The 17,927-nt window shown below is 36.3% G+C and overlaps 1 protein-coding gene and 1 non-coding gene across 2 annotated transcripts in view; both read left to right on the forward strand.

Annotated features, from left to right (window-relative positions):
• Positions 1 to 14,811, forward strand: part of ANKRD12 (ankyrin repeat domain 12) — a 110,366-nt gene extending 95,555 nt beyond the window's left edge. Inside the window, exons 10-13 of the mRNA XM_069468554.1 lie at positions 5,780 to 5,878; positions 10,466 to 10,609; positions 13,494 to 13,589; positions 14,213 to 14,811. Of these exons, the coding sequence (XP_069324655.1) occupies positions 5,780 to 5,878; positions 10,466 to 10,609; positions 13,494 to 13,589; positions 14,213 to 14,398 (525 nt within the window). The 3' untranslated portion in view covers positions 14,399 to 14,811. The remainder of the gene's footprint in view (positions 1 to 5,779; positions 5,879 to 10,465; positions 10,610 to 13,493; positions 13,590 to 14,212) is intronic.
• LOC138383564 (small nucleolar RNA U13) lies at positions 12,269 to 12,373 on the forward strand. The gene has a single exon (XR_011233626.1). It is a non-coding gene; the product is annotated as a small nucleolar RNA U13 (small nucleolar RNA).
• Positions 14,812 to 17,927: the final 3,116 nt, after the last annotated feature.

Below are 17,927 nucleotides of genomic sequence, written 5' to 3' on the forward strand. Positions count from 1 at the left end.
CTGTGACTAACTGGCTTCCCATTACCTACAGCTTAAAATCCAAATTGTAAGCTTTGCATACTAACCAGACATTTGACAATCTGACCCCGGAGTACCTCTCCAGCTTCATTTTCTCACTGCTGCTGCCAAACTCGCCCAGAATCTCAGCCAAACCAAACTTACTCTTCTACAGAAATCTTTTCTTCACTCCTTTTGATGCCTTGGCAGTAATGTTCTCTCTACCTGAAATGTCCTTCTGTCCATCCCCTTCTCTGTCCTTTTCCATACCTTTGTTCCAGCTGTGATGTCACCTCTGTGGAAAATCTTTTCAAAGCAGAATAACTTGTGTCTTCCTTATATCTCCCCGTTAATCTCATGGTAAATTGTTTACGTGTCTGCCTCTCCTTCTGAGCTGTAATCTGATTAAGGGCTAGGACATCATTTATCTCTTACAGAATGAGTCCCAAATTCATCTTCAGCCCAGAATATACTACTGATGTATGTCCATTAACCATGTTTCTAGCTGCTTCTGGATATCTCCTGTGTGTCCCCTAAGATCCTTAAAATCATTATGCCCAATACCAAACCCATTTATCTCAAAAATGCTCTTTTTGCCCTCTGCTTTAATTACTGTCATTATCAGCTATTGAATTTCCCCTGATTGGAAACCCGAGATTCAACCTTGATCTCCTCCTTTCCACCTTCACATCAGATCAATCACTAAGTCATATTCATTCCTCTCACTTCTCTTTCCCCTTCTCTCTGTTACCACTGCTGTGCAAGGACTTCTTCAGCGTCTTAGGCTATCAAGTATTTATCATATTGCATTTGCATATAATTGATAACTATGTGCTAAGCATTACGCTAACAACTAGATACCAGAGATAAGTAAAACATTCTGAGTTGTTGCCATAGGTTTCTAGTCCTCATCTAATCTCTTCTCTCAATCTAGACTTCTTACTCTCTGGGTTCATTTTAAAACAGATCTGATTATGTGACTCCTGGGCTAAACATCTTCAGGGAGTCTTAATTTTATATAGGCTGAACTCCCAGTTCCTTACTCTATACAAGGTCCTTCTCATAATTTTCTAGTCTTGGTTCTAGTTACATCCCTACTGTACACACTTGTTATACTTGAAGTCCTCTGACTATACTGTGCTGTTTCAAAGATGTTCCTTCTTTCAAAGCCCAATTCAGAAAAGATCAAAAAGTTACAAGATAGAGGTTTTTTTAGTCCCACACCCACAGAATCTGCCTAGTGCCTTTTAAGTCTTCTTAAAAGACAGATTTAGATACCCCCTAGTAGATTAAAAATAACAGAAGTTGTGGGATGGGCACAGTGGCTCACGCCTGTAACCCTAGTACTTTGGGAGGCCGAGGTGGGAGGATTGCTTGAGGCCAGGAGTTCGAGACCAACCTGAGCAAGAATGAGACCCCATCTCTGCAAAAATTAGAAAAAATTAGCCAGACATGATGGCGTGTGCCTGTAGTCCCAGCTACTCTGGAAGCTGAGGCAGGAGGATCACTTGAGCCCAGGAGTTTGAGATTGTGGTGAGGTATGATGACACCACTGCACTCTCGCCTGGGAGATGGAGCAAGACCCTGTTTCAAAAAATAATAGGAGTTGTAAATAAATGTCATCAATAGACTCTTTCAGCAAAATCATTTGTTAATGATTCAAAGAATATAAAACTAGTAACTTACTTGTTTCTTTTATTCCCCAACTTTATTTCTCCTAAAAGGGTAAGAAATTTTAACTGAAATAATATGCAATATTATAGGCTTGAAATATAGGTATAACTATAAAGATATTTAAATTAGAACTTATTACAAACTATTTCAGTAAAAACAATTTGAAATAAACAATGTTAGGTTGCTGCTTTAATGCAATCTGTCAACTTCATATATATATTTAGGTAGATTTATTACATTGTGCATGTGTGTGTATCGTATACACACATGTATGTATATGTTATGTATACTATGTCACCTTTTCTTATTCCTGCAAAGATAATGTGATACGAGTTTGATTCCCTTGAAGCAATTCTAGGGATATGTCTTTGATTTTATTAGTATTTAGTTGTTACATTGTTTCAAAAGGGACTGTAAGCAGAGCTGAGAAATTTTTCTGGATGAGTTCTGTTTTTTTGGGTTTTTTTTTTTTTTTTTTTTAGAGACAGGATCTTGCTCTTGCTCAGGCTGGTCTCGAACTCCTGAGCTCGAGCAGTCCTCCCGCTTCAGCCTCCCAGAGTGCTAGGATTATAGGCATGAGCCACTGCCCGGCCTGGATGAGTTTTTTGTTTTTTTTTTTTTTAATTTTTGTGTTTAAATGAGAATTACTAAGTAGAACACACAGCAGAATATAGTAGAAAGAGCAGTGGATTTCTAATTTAGCATACGTGAGTTCAAGTCTAGATTTTGCTATAAACCAGCTGTATGATCTTGAATAATTCAGTTCACATCTCTGATCCTTAGTTTCCACATCTATAAAGCAAGAATATTTTCCCTACTTCAAAGCAAGTTGAAATAGTATATCCCAAAGCCCATTTAAACTTTCTAAAACTATATAATTTTAAGGAATTACCATTATCTTAAACCCAACTTCAAATGACTTTAAGATTCGTAGTTATTAGAACTAACATATGAACTCCAGCCTTTTGTTCATGAAAGGCTGTGTGGTTGAGTTTACTGACCTAAAACTCATTTGTTCAAAATTTAGTTTGAAAAAAATAATCAAAACCAGAATAACAAAAATTACTTAAGCACTACATTATTTTTCTTCTTTCCAATATGCCTTATTCATTTGTTTCCTCCTAGCTGGCTAATTAGCATTTTGTCACAATGACCTTTATTTATGTGATCTGGTTGTAAAACCCATTAGAAATGTGGTAAAATGTCCCCAGAATCCATCTAAGTGTTTATTCTTCCATTAAATACTTTTCTCACAGTTTAACTATGATGCTGCCATTTTTTAAGAGGAAATCAAGGTAGAAAAATAAATAAATAAAACTGCAGGTCAAGATTTCCAAAATCAAATGAACAAGGAGAAAAAAGAGACTTGTCACAACCTGCAATCTATTGTGACCACTAGTAACAACACACCCTACAGAAATCTTGGAGGAATTCCAAGAGTGAGAGATAAGAGGAAAGTGCACTGCTGGGAGAGTGACTATTGAGGCTCCTGGGACTCACAGATACTGAAAGATAAAATGGCCAAGCATAATTTACTTAAAGGTAGATGAGGAAAACACCAAAGGGCAAGTTTTCTCAGAAAGTCTCCATGTATCCCTTTGGTGATTTTTATCTCTCTTCTACATGAGATAAATGTTGATGATTCCCACATTTTTATATTCTGCCCAGATCTCTCTCCGTGTCTTCTTTTTGGCTCCCCCTGAATGTTCATAAGCTTCACAAACTCAGCATGGCAGCACTAAATTGAACTTAGCCAAAAATCTGGTTCTTCACTCCCTCCTCCATCTAACACCACCTTAACAATGATTTGCTTCCTCAATTCCTTTCCTACAACCTTGACTCCTAGTGTCTGTTCTCCTGACACAGCAGCAAGCTGTAAGACCTTCCAGTGGCTCCCCATTACATATGTTCTACGTAATATAATATTTCTTCCACAATGTGTTAATTAAATACCTTCAGTGGTGGGGAGGCTTTCATGGTCAAATAATTTGGGGAAACACTATTAATCTAAAAATAGGTTGCTTCACCACAGGACATCTCAGAACCTTTAATGTGTTTTGATTGTGAGACACCAAAGTGGATGTATGTGTTTAGGTACACAGTGTTTCCCAAACTTGTTCTTGCCACCATTTCCTGTAAATTATCTGTATGGGCTCAATGTTCTGTGGAGCTGACTTTAAGTTCCTTTACAGAATAGGCTACGGCTTCCATTATTCTGCCCCTGCTGATCTCTCCATCCTCATTTCACCATGTCTTTTGTCAAATTTGGTGTTCCAGGAACTCAGGACTGCTTGTAGTAGTTGCCTGTGGATACTGTACTGTTTTCTTTGTTTCATGCCTTTGATCCTGTTATCCTCTCTTCTAGAAATTAGCTCCCTCCCTCCTTTGCCTTTCTTTTTTTCCCCCCCGCAGTGATTCATTTCTCTCTCTGGCTCTTTCTTTGAGGCGCAGCTCAGGCACTGCCCTCTTAAGGAAGCTTTCTCTGGCACTCCAATCTGAGCTGAGTAGATACTCTTCCTCTGTACTCCTTGAAATAACGAGAGAGCTGTATGATTTTGCAGGACTGAAACAATAGCACCAAATTAAATTTAAAGCAGTTGGCAGGACACAGAAATGAAAAAAATGTACTGAAATTAGAGGCCTTAAAAATTATCAGCCCAGGCCGGGCGCGGTGGCTCACACCTTGTAATCCTAGCACTCTGGGAGGCTGAGGTGGGAGGATCGATCCAGGTCAGAAGTTCGAGACCAGCCTGAGCAAGAACGAGACCCCATCTCTACTAAAAAATGGAAATTAGCTGGACAACTAAAAATATATATAGAAAAAATTAGCCAGGCATGGTGGCGCATGCCTGTAGTCCCAGCTATTCGGGAGGCTGAGGCAGAAGGATTGCTTGAGCCCAGGAGTTTGAGGTTGCTGTGAGCTAGGCTGACACCACGGCACTCTAGCCCGGGCAACAGAGTGAGACTCTGTCTCAAAAAAAAAAAAAATTATCAGCCCAGTAAGTTATTTATCCTGTAGAATTCTCCACGTTCTGATTCAACTGATTAAATCTGTGTGATGTTATTTAACACATTTTTCAATTCCCCATAATCCTTATAAACTTTATGTTGATTATAGAGTCTTAATAGATCCAGGTTTGATTTTTGGCAAGAGCTTTTCATATGTAGTGTTGTATGATTCCTGTGGCACCATACCAGGAAGCAGCTAATATACCCGGTTGTCCCACTTTCATACGGAGTTGACAGTTAAACTGTTAGAAGAGTCAAGTAAGTTGTACCTTGCCAAAACATACTGAGCTATCTTAACTTTGCCCTAATATACTGGCAGTAATTACAAGCAAGGATAAGAGGGGGAAATATATCAAATAGATACTCAGAGGTAGAGGAAGAATATTCAGAGGTCACAGATGGTTACTGACATCTCTTGGATGTCTCTATGTTAACAGGGGAGTGCATGCATAGATTGAATGAGTTTCTTTAACCTCCAGCATCTGCCAGAAAGCACAGTCCACTATAATACCAAATTAGAGATGAATTGTAAGCTTTGTGGAGTATGGATAGACAAAGTTGTATAGGATGTTACATGTAATAAAGAATTTTGAAAACCACGAATAGGCCATTTTATCTACTTTTATAAAAGACATTTCATTCAACACTGAGGACTTCAGTGTTTGATTTTTATCATGTCTGCAAAGAGACTTCACTTACCATACCAATACACAGACTGCTGTAATCTTTATGAGTATTTCCTGCATATTTATACCGGCTTTTCTGTTTTTCTGACTCCTCCCTCCCTGTCCGTGAGCTATCACTTACTGATGCTCTAAAATGTGTCTCTCCATAGTAAGAAACTTTCTTAGTCCTTCTGATTTTCTCTTTAAAATTTGCTGTGACCTCAAAATCAAAACATCTAAGATTATGTAATACCCTGCTGTTTCCAGCAGTTAGAATGGACGGAGAAGTAACAATCAGTTGTATGGTTAGTACTGTATTTTTTAAATCACAGATCATCAGAATTTAAGTTATGCACTAAAAGGGTTTAATTTTAAAAGAGTAGCCCATTATTATAAATAAATCCTAATATTTTTAATTATGTTTTTAAAATTAGATTACACCACCACCTTCACTGTCAGATCCACTTAAAGAGCTTTTTCGGCAACAGGAAGTTGTAAGGATGAAACTACGTTTGCAACACAGTATTGAAAGGGTAAGAAATGTTTAAATTTACCTTTATGCTAAAAAAATTATTTTAATAAATTTAAATGGCCTACAGTTTTTTATTAGTGGATTTTCCTTATTTAGAACCATTCCAGGAAATGGTTTGATTTTGCTATCTTGTGCATATCCAAATTTAGGTGGAGAAATTTTAAGCCTATTTTAGGATAGCTACTCCCATATTTTTAATTCATGTTGATTATATTTTCAGTATTTAAAAGTCTCTAATAATTTCTTGTTATCATTTGTTGAATTAGTAGAACTAATAGCAATAGATTCCTAGTGGGACATTTAGATTTCCAAGTTTTGGAGTCATTGCTTGAAACTAGTTATTTTAGAGCCAAAGTTCAAAATGCTTGTAAAGGCTGTGCTTGTGCGTCCTTATAGATCTGCTGTAGTATCTGATTTCCAGTGGTTAGTTTTGGCATGAAATGACAGGAGGAAAAAGCTATCCAGTTATTTATAGAAATTTTAAAGGTTATTTTACTTGGATTTACAAAAATATAACACTTTCTTTATCTTTTGGGAGGGTCAAGGATCTCTAAAAATGTGATACAAGCTATGATCCTTCTTCACAGAAATATACATCTACTCATTTGCAAACAGAATCTTGTATGCAATTTCTTTGATTCATACATGATTGATACCCCTGGCAAAGGTTCTTAACTTTTTTTGTTCTATGGACCCCTGTAACAATTTGGGAAATTTGGAACCTCTTTTCAGAATGTTTTTAAATGAATAAAGTTCATAGGATTACAAAAAGAAGCAACAAAAGAAAGAAGAGCTGATATAGAAATACAGAACTTAAAACACTGTGCATGACCCCCTGTCAATGAGTAATTTGGTAGCAATAAGAAGTTAGGTAATATAGCTCATCAATTGCTGTTTCAGCCATCACACATGTTTGAAGCTACCTGGTATATATTCACCTATGCACCTATCCAGGTCACAGAAAGCCATACTACCTTACAGTTAAAAATTCTTACTTGAACTGTGCAATTTGTAGAACTTTAACAAATAACAAAATGACATAACACCTTCCACAATACTGACCAATAAACAATTAGAATTGCAGCATATTAGCAACTTAAACATCTTACCAATATGAGAACAAAAAACTTTACCAGTTGGTGGCTGAATAGCTACTAGCTGCAGAATTGCTTGATCTTTGGCCAGCTGTGTTGCACAAGTGTTTCTACACAGAAGAACTGCAATCATGTCGTAGAGCAGCAGATCTGATAACTGCTGGAGTTTTGAAAAATATATAAAATTTGGGGAGGATATCTGTAGAAACTATAATACAAATTTGGAAATATTTGTCATTTCTATGGATGACGAAATTGCAGATAACTTCTGATTCCTTTGTGATTTGTGGACACATTCATAGTCGAAAGAAATGCCAGCTGGAGGTTAGTGAAAATAAAGATATAATTTTTTCCAATCCAAGTTCACAGACTACCCTTCCTTCATTCTATCCCAAAGGCTTTTTGGGGGTATGAGGACTCCCAAGAACCCCTCTTTAAGGGTCATTTTCCCCACAGAAAATAACATTTGAATGCTGTATTAAATGAATGAACAAGGCTTGCAGCCAGAGCCCCTGGCCCATTTCCTCAGAACTGCCCCATGTTCTACTCTTTCACCCCAGAAACTAAGAAGAAGCAATACTTTAGCATAACCATAACCTATCTCCATAAGACATCAAGAGGCTCTGGTCTAGGGGTTCAAAGACACAAAATTAAGAATGCTGATCTAAAGTGGAATATTTGGACTATCAATTAAGCAACATATCTGTGTTATTTTAGAAGAGGGAGGATCTGACTTTAGAAAATACATTTCTCACACAGTGTTAGCTTTGGAGAGATTTTTGCTTATTGCTCTTAGTCTCTACAGGACTACAACCAACTTACTAGGAAAACACTTCTAGCTGTTTTTCTTTGCATCAAGTTTTTGGCTATTTATTACTTCAGGTTGCACTGTAAATTGTACTTAATCATAAATGGTAGACTTACCTGTTTATCATTTGTCACATAAGACCTAAGAAGTTAGTTAGGACCATGTTTCTTTGTTTTTTCACTAAATTATAAATACAGTAAAACTCTGCAATAATGTATATTTAGATATGTTACCTGCCTTCTCCAACAGGGGAAGACTGAAGTTTTGGTGAGTTGAAGGGACAATGGGGAACATGGTTGGGGGTTGGGAGGAGAAGACTAGACACATCTTTTGTATTCTCACAGCCTAGCCTCCCAGACAGAGCCAACAAATGATGAATGTTATATAACTGGGGAGTTCCTGGAGTCTTTACTTCCGTCCTTGAAGTTCTAATCAGCCCAGGTCCCAGGGTTATCCCTATTGATGTTTAGCCAAAGAATATAGTTACCACCAGATGGCACCAGTCTGTAGTCAAGATCAGAATGGGTTGGGATCTGTAGCTGGACTCCAGGAATTCCCAGTTTGCTAAGTGCAGAAGATTGCCTAGGTCATTTTATTAACCTTATGGTAGAGTGACTCTGCATATTACATAATTGGAAGTTTTGGACTCCTGACTTAATACATTAAGGCAGGATTTTATTGTGATTGTTAGAGGTTTACAAGTAGTCGGTGTCCACATACAGTATGTTTATTTCTATGAAAACACTCATTATGAAAGAGAAGCTGCCTCGCCAAGGGGAAGCTACTTCACACCCATTAGAATAGCTATAATCAGAAGGACAGGTAATAACAAGTGTTGGCTAGGATATAAAGAAATTGGAACCTCCATACATTTGCTGGTGGAAATGTAAAATGATACAGCTGCTGTGGAAAACTGTTTGGCACTTCCTCCAACAAGTTACACAGTTACCATATGACCCAGCAGTTCCACTCCTAGTTAACTTACCCAAGAGAAATGAAAACATACATCCAAACAAAAACTTGAGTGTGAATGTTTATAGCAGCATTTTTTATAAAAGTGGAAGCAACTTGGAGGGGAGGAAAAGCCCCTCTCCCATCTTAAGATCTCCGTCTGGGCTTGAAAATTAAATTGACATAAGACAGATTAACAGGAGAAAAACATACAGATACAGGTTTTACGTGACATAGGAGTTCTCATAAGGTAATACCCAAAGAAGTAGCAAGACCTAAATGCTTTCATGCTAGGATGAAGAAGGAAGGGCAACTGTGGAAAAGTAACTAAAATATATGGGGAGGCTAAAGGAAGATGAAAGTTATTTTAACAAGTCTCTTGGCCTTGAGTCCCTATCTCTGTTGATACGAATGTTTCTTTCCTCCTGGTGTCAGGAGGGCATCTTTCACATGGGTTTTATCTCCTCCTTTCACAAAGAAACGGGGAGGTCAGAGCACTGCTGCCTTTCAAGTATCTTTTTGCTCAAAATAATCCTTATTCCAAAGTGGCATATTTTGAGGTGGCATCTTTTGCCAACCTTCAAGCCCAAATATCCATGAATTCAGCAGTCCCCAACTGTTTTGGCACCAGGGACCGGTCTCATGGAAGACAGTTTTTCCATGGCGGGGGGGGGGGGGTTGAGCTCAGGTGGTGATTAAGCAGCTGTAAAAGCTTCATTAGCTCGCCCACTGCTCACCTCCTGCTGTGCAGCCTGGTTCCTAACTTTCATGGAAGACAATTTTTCACAGGCCAGTGCTGAGGAGAGGTAGAGCTCTGTGGCTCAGTTCATAACAGGCCACAGACGGGTACCAGTGTGCAGCCCAGGGGTTGGAAACTGCAGCATCGGCTGATGAATGGATAAATAAAATGTGGTATCTCCACACAGTGGAGTATTAACCATAAAATGAAATAAAGTACTGATGCATGGATGAACCTTAAAAACATTATGCTAAGTGAAAGAAGCCAATCACAAAGACCACATATCGTATGATTCCATTTATAGTAAGTGTTCAGAATAGGTAATTCACAGAGACAAAAGGTAGATGAGGTAATGGAGGACGGGGTAATGGGCAGTGACTGCTAATGGGTACAGAATTTCTATTTGGAGTGTTGAAAAGGTTCAGGAGTTATTAGTGATGGTTGAACATTTTAGTAAATACACTAGAAGCTACCATTGTACTTTAAAAAATAATTTTAGGCAGGGCACAGTGGCTCACACCTGTAATCGTAGCACTTTAGGAGGCCAACATGGGAAGATTGCTTGAGCTCAGGAATTTGAGACTAGCCTGAGCAAGAGTGAGACCCAGTCTCTACTAAAAAAAGAAAAACTAGCTGGGCGTGGTTGTGTGCACCTATGTTCCCAGCTACTCAGGAGGCTGAGGCAGGAGGATCACTTGAGCCCAGGAGTTTGAGGTTCCTGTGAGCTACAATGACACCACTGTACTCTAGCCTGGGCAACACAGCAAGACTCTGTCTCAAAAAAAAAGAAAGAAAGAAAGAAACTACCAGTTTTGGAAAGAAAATTTGTACTTTTGGAACACTAAAGAGTCCTCAAATTTCTCAAGCCTGCTGTGAACAAAAAGCTACTCAGATTCAGGGTTTTTTAGCATATTTAAAGTGGTTTTTTTTTCTTATTTCAAAAAAAATTTGTTGAGGATTGATTTTATTTTTTTATTTTTTGTTGTGTTCGCCTAGGAAAAACTCATTGTATCCAATGAACAGGAAGTTCTACGAGTTCATTACAGAGCTGCAAGAACATTGGCAAATCAAACGCTGCCGTTTAGTGCTTGTACTGTTTTACTAGATGCAGAAGTATACAATGTACCATTGGACTCTCAGGTAAAATGTTCATTGATACATTTAGAATAAATGCTCTAAAAGTAAAATTTGGTTATTTTTAGAAGGTATTCCATAGAAGAAACTTGAATTCAACAGTCATTAAAGCTCAAAGGAGAAAAACAACTCTTTCTGACCAAAGTACTTCCAGATCAACTGGTCCTCTGTTTTGTAAAGCACTCTAAACATTTAGATTTATATTATGGAAGCAGATAATCACCACATAGAAATGTGTTTAGGATAGTGCCCTTACAGGTAACATGTAATTTGTTTCTAAAGTAGATGTTTATACATTTAGTTCTGGCTTTCAAGCTGCTGAAAAGCTACTGGATGCTGAAAATCAGTGCAGGCAGGTGGCACCTATACATTGTGATGGTACTAAAACAGGGCCAGGCTCCTGTTTTGATGTTGAATCTTGGTGGAATACGTTAATCGTGAAACACTAGAGCAATATCTTTACTGCCACATAAAATTATATGAGTTCAGAACCTGTCATATCAGTTGTGAGAAGTTTTGTATGCCTCGTAAACCAGAATGAATTCATCAGTGAGAAGCAAAAGAATATAGTGATTAAAATTTTAAAAATATAAACACAGTGAAGCATTATCAATTAAGAACAGACTAGGAAATGTTTTTTTAAATCAGACAAACTAGTAATACAAAGGATAATAGGGAATGTTACAGAGAAAGATTCTTAGGCCCCTCTGGGCTTTATTTTTCTCCTCTTTAAACACAGGAATTAGATAAGTGGATTTCAAACTCTAAGGCACCAACTATTTTTTTCTTCAGAAATATCTGAAGAGAGTGTTAAAATACATAATTAGATCTTAAGAAAGAACTGTTTGACTATGGAAACAGACACTAGAGAGGCCACTTTCCAATTTAAAGATTTTAAAGGGAAGAAGGGGTCGTTTTTAATAACTGAAATGAACAGTTGAACCATTTTGCTAGAGGCTAGACTAGACCATGTGGTATCTTCAGGTTTTTTTAAGTTTTGAGCAATTAGTAATGAAATCAATTTTAGAGCAGTATAAATGAAGCTTTATAATTAAGCTACAAGGAAAAGTCTCTGGAAGATTTCTAGTTCAGGATAGTTGAGTAAACACACACACCGGTTTATTTCTTCTTTCTCCCAGAAGTCATTGAAATGACAAAAGACATATAAAAATAAATCCATAGCAGAGCTAGAAATCGAGATGGGAAACTGCTAAACCAAAACCCTGAGGAATTTCTGATAAGACATAAAACAGAGGAAAGCACGTTGGTGATGAAATGCAGCAGAGCTGAGGAATGCTTGGCAGCCTCATGCGGGTTAAAAAGAGAATTTCAAATTAAGTGAATTTTGCCAGTAAACCCTCAGAATCATCCCAAAATCAGAGACAAAAGATCATGCCACAATAAGCTTAATAATTAAAGGGCTGAAAAACTAAATCTTTCTCTTGAGGAAAATTTCTTTTTATATCAAGCTGAAGAAATTATTGCTTTAGTCTATATTTAGTTTTCTTGGATTTCTACCTAAGACTTGTTTTCTTTGTTCTCTCCTAAAAGTAAATGATATAAATTTTCTATTATAAAGAGATTTTGATAACTTGAGTAATTTATTATACCATTATCCAAATTTTCCAGGCCACCTGATTTTAAACTCAAATTAAGCTTGATGAGATCCTTTTGTGGTTCATAAGCGTGAAAATTGGGTTTTCACACTAATATTTGAGATTTGCCTCAGTCAAACCTCGTTACCACGCTGTCAACGTTACCTATCTGGCCTGACATGGGGGGAAAAAATTTTAACTTAATGAGATGCCAAAATGTGAGGCTTATTTATCCTAGAAATATTTCTGCATTTTTAGGGACTTAAATATGGAACTGTTACCTGCCCTTTTACAGCTGGCTTTAGAGTAGAAAGTCTATGGGAACAGCCTCTGAGGAATGAAGTAGGGGAAAATGTCTACCTTTTCTTGGGTAGGGGCTTGGATCATCCATTAGGCTAGTCTCTTCTCATTACTTCTTCCTTTTCAAAATAAACTTGTAATATTTAAAAAAGACTCAACAATAAACTTTAAAATAGTCAAAACATCTTACTTGAGGACCAAGGATGAAGTGATAGCTGCTAAAAACTGTGAGAATGTGATTGAGGGGCTACCCGATGCCTGGATGCCACTTGGACAGCGCTGGTGGTAATAGCAGCAGTAGTAATTTGAGTGAGTGAGTGCTGCAATGAGTGCTTCCTGTATACCTATACATTGTGATTAGGGCTTTAGAAACACTCTTAATTCTCAAAACAAGCTTGAGAAAGGTACCCCTATCTCATTTTGTAGAATAGAAAATTGAGAGTATATGGTTAGTTCCAGATTACACAGCTACAGAGCTGAAAATTGAAGATATCCTATCTTAATTCCAAAACTGGTACTCTTAAGAGTTAGTACAGAATTTCTTTATGAGCACTGCAAAGATTGGTCCTGGAAAAAATGTTGGCCTCAAAGGCAGCTGTCTCCCACCTGGACACTTTTTCTGCCCCTCCCTTTAGTAAACTTTAACATTGAAATTAAAGCTGAAATTGATTAAACTGTAATAAGAATGTCACAGGCACAGTACTTCATATGACGTGCCTTTTTGAGAAATATCTTGGACTCAGAGAGCAGTAAAATTCTATTTAGTTAACAACTAAATCCAGCATCCTGAGAATTCTAGTAACTAATCTGTCTACTCAATATGGAAATAAAAGCTTTATCAAATTTTAACAGTATTCAATTTATTTTTATCTTTTTTGATATATATTTTCATCATTACTAAAAAAAGCACATATCATAAAAAGATATTATAATGGCATAGATTTTTAAAGTGATTTATTGTATAGTACTCAACTACTTTTAATGTTCTCTTCTAGTCTGATGACAGTAAAACTTCTGTGAGGGATCGCTTTAATGCAAGACAATTCATGTCTTGGTTACAAGATGTGGATGATAAATTTGACAAATTAAAGGTATGTATGTTTAGAAGTCAGCTTTAAATGAATGCCTCCCCCTTCTTAAACATAAAGTGCAGCTCCATCAGGGAGAAATAATTAGGAAGGAAAATACTGGTTAGTCATGAATCCCCACTCTAGCCCACAATTGGAAAGATAAAGGGAAATAAAGACCACAAGTCCGTTTTAAAGAGCAAGGTAGTGTAAAAGATGAAACTACCACAAAAAAAGTAGTTTCCAGCGTGAGTGTTTGTGTACCTGTCTCGTTATAGCTCTGTCATATGAGAGAATAGGAGAACACTATGAGAAGAAATATATTTCGCAAATTTATTAAGTATTTTATTTGACATTTTAAGTCATTTCAAAAATCATCTCTCCCTAGATTTTCATGATTCCTCTGATAATTTGAAGTCTCATAATTTGAAAGAATATTTTCAAATTAAAGTCTTAAAGATGAAAGTGAAGTGACAGACCCAGAAATAATTGGCATGTGGGTACAAACGGTAAAACAGAAATGGACTCGTAATTCAAACCCATCTCCTGATGTATCCATCCGAGTCCCTAAAGAAAGTACAGATGAGATTAATTTTTAAAGCCAATTTAACAAAATAACCAATTAACTTTTCTCTTCTTTTAAATAGACCTGTCTTCTAATGAGGCAACAACATGAGGCTGCGGCTTTAAATGCCGTCCAGAGATTAGAATGGCAGCTCAAGCTCCAGGAACTTGATCCTGCCACCTATAAATCTATCAGCATTTATGAAATCCAGGAATTTTATGTTCCCCTTGTTGATGTTAATGATGACTTTGAATTGACTCCTATATAGCAGTCATTACTTCCTGATGGTGTCGTCCTAAACTGATGACGCTCAGGCGTTATACTGTGGAACACTGCCTTTTGACAAAAATACTGATGGTATGCCTTTATAATTGTTCGTAAAGTTCGATGAAAGTTGGGGTATGTAGTAAACACTGTCATTTTATAAAAAGTGAAGAGAATTATTTTGGGTCTTAGATCCAAACACAGTTTCTAACAGAAAACTGTTATTTATATTGGTGAAAGGTAACTATTGCATCAGAGCACGTTGGCAGACTATGGGAGGTATTTAAAAAGTTGAGAGTCTAACAGCGCTGGAAGTTGTTAGCACTCTAAGTAATGAGATAACCACTAGTATTCAGATCTCTTTCAGGTTTTATTGAAAATATATCAGTAAACTAAAAGGTTCAATTCCTACCAAATAGTTTCTAATGTGGAAGAAAAACTTGGCACAAAATTTCTTCAGTTTATTATATCTGTAAATTAATTGTACAGTTTTCTTTTTGAAAGTTTTAATATTGTCTTCCTTTTTAATAACTTATTTTATACATATTGTGCAGATGTAAATCTTGTAATTAATGGTGAAAACGTATACAAAGGGATTGGTAGTCAAAACATGTACAAAAAAAACTGTAAAACTGTTTTGTCTATTGTTTTATCGGACCAAAGTTGTAGTTTGTATGGAGTGTAGTAGTAGTGTGTTCAGGTAGCAAAACTTTTAAATAAGGCATGCATGTGTTTGAGTTAGCTTGTTTTCATCACCATAACTGTAAAGATTGTGACTTAGTTGTGTTGCATGCTTCCTATAATTTAACTCTCTCCATAATGGATGCCTGGAACAGCGTAAGACGTTTCATACTAGTCTCCTGTGATAGAACCTGTGACTTACTGTGTTGGACATATTATTTAGAATTAGTCATACAAAGAATTAGTCATACATAGCTCTTTCTTCATCTCACAGTAGAGCCTGTTTTCCCCTGGAAAAAAAAAATGCCTTTGAATGAAAATTCTGAAATTGTAAATGTCTATTTTAATACTCAACTATGAAAGAATCTGTGAATATATGTAAATATGTTTAATAAATTTTATTGGTCATGTTAAATCATTGTAAAACTTTTTTACATTGCTTAAATTTAATGTTTTAAGCTTAATAACCTTTGCACTTTTAAAATAAAAATAATACACAAATCAAAAAGATATTTGGTCACTAAAATAAGTAAAAGAAATTTAGGAATATTCCAGTCGATCTCTGAAGTGTTTATGAGAAATTGACAAATATGTTGTGTTTTTTTCATCGTTATCAAGATGTAAAATTTAATTTACAAAATTTTATAATTGAAATAAGATTTGGTATGCTGTTTTATAATTTTAAAAATCAGCAATATCCTTAGAAAAAGTCCAGTTTCTCCTATACCGTGATATAAATTAAATATTCAGGAATTTTTCAGATCTGAAACCTGCTGCTGAACTTATTAAACATTTTTGAAAGGAAAGTAAGATTAGTGTAAAATTCGTAAGTATATGAGGTAAAATTTACAAAACTTTCCACAATACTTTCTTGAATTAAAAATAATACTGAATGTTTTCTATTTGCTAGAGAAAAGCAAAGCAACTATATGGGAATGAAGTGATTTAAATTCAGCTTGCAAGTTGGAAATCCCAGCTAATGGGAGAGAATGTAAAAGTTTTTGAGTGCAAAGGTACATATTAAGCTTAGGGATTTTTGAATTTTTACATCAATTTATATTTTAATTCTTACTGTACTTGGCATGCGCAATAAAGCAGCACGTGTAAAAAAAGTACACAGTGCAAGGACTTTACTATAAAGGTTGGATGTAGTTTTCTTTAGAAATGTAGGTGAGAGATTTCGGCCTTTTTTATTAGATAAATGGGGCCAGAAAGGCAGGGTAGATTTTGAAGCACTGGTTTTGTTGAAGTTAAGTTTATTAAGGCTGGGAACATTGAAAGCTAATTTATATAGCAATACTTTTTAATATGAAAAACTTAATGCAAAGTTTGTTTATACTTTTGCCTAAAAAGGAAATTTGATGGGACAGTATGGCAAATCATAAAAATCAAAAACTGATTATTGAGCATTGAAGTTGTAGAAAATCAAAGAGGGCTAAGCTCATAGAGCATTTTGTTCTGCTGGTACAACCAGAGAAGGGGGCAGTATCACTGGCCGAACAGAACAAGCTTCAGAAGAGAAAAACAAGCAGGAATCTGGCAAATTTTAGTCATCCCAGCTTTTTACTCTTAACCACAGTTCTCACGCTCTTCAATGGTACCTCAAAAAGCTGGAGCATCTCTGCTATGATTCTGCTTCTACAAATTTCCTTTATAAAGTGACTGAAAGCTAATCATGATAGCTTAAAAGACAAGTTAATGCCTTCTCATTGGAAATGTATTATCAAGTAAGTAGCTATGGGTTTTTGGTATTAAAGATATTCCAAAGCTCTGAAATGCTAGAAAAAACTTGGAATGGGGTATATGCCTAAAAAGTTTTTGGATTGATCCTGAAAGAAAAATAAAGGATGGTTAGTTCAATCAGTGATACTTTTTAAACTATTCAAATATCATGAACAAGATACTAAATTGTACCTAAGGATTTGTATTTCTTTAAATCTTGTTCTAAATCATATCTGTTTAATAAATGACTAGTTGATATTTGTGCATGTTATTTAATAAAGAGTTATATTTTTATAGAAAAAATAAGAGTGAAATGTGTGCTAAATGTTTTTTACTTAATTTTCCACTCATGTATGATTGTAAGCCAAACACCAATGTTTACTTGAGCAGCTAGCAAAATTGCAGAAATATTCATCATGGGAAAACAAACAGCCTCTGAAGAATTAGTCTTTCGAGTTAAAATCTATTCAGTAATAAGAGGTCTCACAAATGAGTTTTTAAGTACAGGCATACTTCAGAGAGATTGCAGGTTCAGTTCCAGAGCATCACAATAAAGTGAGTCACGAATTTTTTGATTTTCCAGTGCATATAAAAGTTATGTTTACACTGTAGTCTGTTAAATGTGCAATAGTATTATGTCTAAAAATACAGTGTAGGCCAGGCACAGTGGCTCACGCCTGTAGCCCTAGCACTCTGGGAGGCCAAGGCGGAGGATCGCTTGAGGTCAGGAGTTCGAGACCAGCCTAAGCAAGAGCAAGACCTCATCTCTACTAAAAATAGAAAAAATTAGTCGGGCATGGTGGCAGACACTTATAGTCCCAGCTACTTGAGAGGCTGAGGCAGGAGGATTGCGTGGGCCCAGGAGTTTGAGGTTGATGCAAGCTAGGCTGATGCCACTGCACTCTAGCCCGGGCAACAGAGCAAGACTCTGTCTCAAGAAAAATAAATAAATGAAAATACAGTGTATATACCTTAATTTTAAAAGTACTTTATTGCTAACAAAATGAGCACATACTATTGGGAAAATGGCACCAATAGACTTGTTTGATGCAGGGTTGCCACAAGCCTTCAATATGTAAAACACAAAAAGTGAACACAATAAACAAGGCATGCCTGTATTAAACATGCTG

This window comes from Eulemur rufifrons, chromosome 5 (genome assembly GCF_041146395.1).
Source record: "Eulemur rufifrons isolate Redbay chromosome 5, OSU_ERuf_1, whole genome shotgun sequence".
NCBI classification, from domain to species: domain Eukaryota; kingdom Metazoa; phylum Chordata; class Mammalia; order Primates; family Lemuridae; genus Eulemur; species Eulemur rufifrons.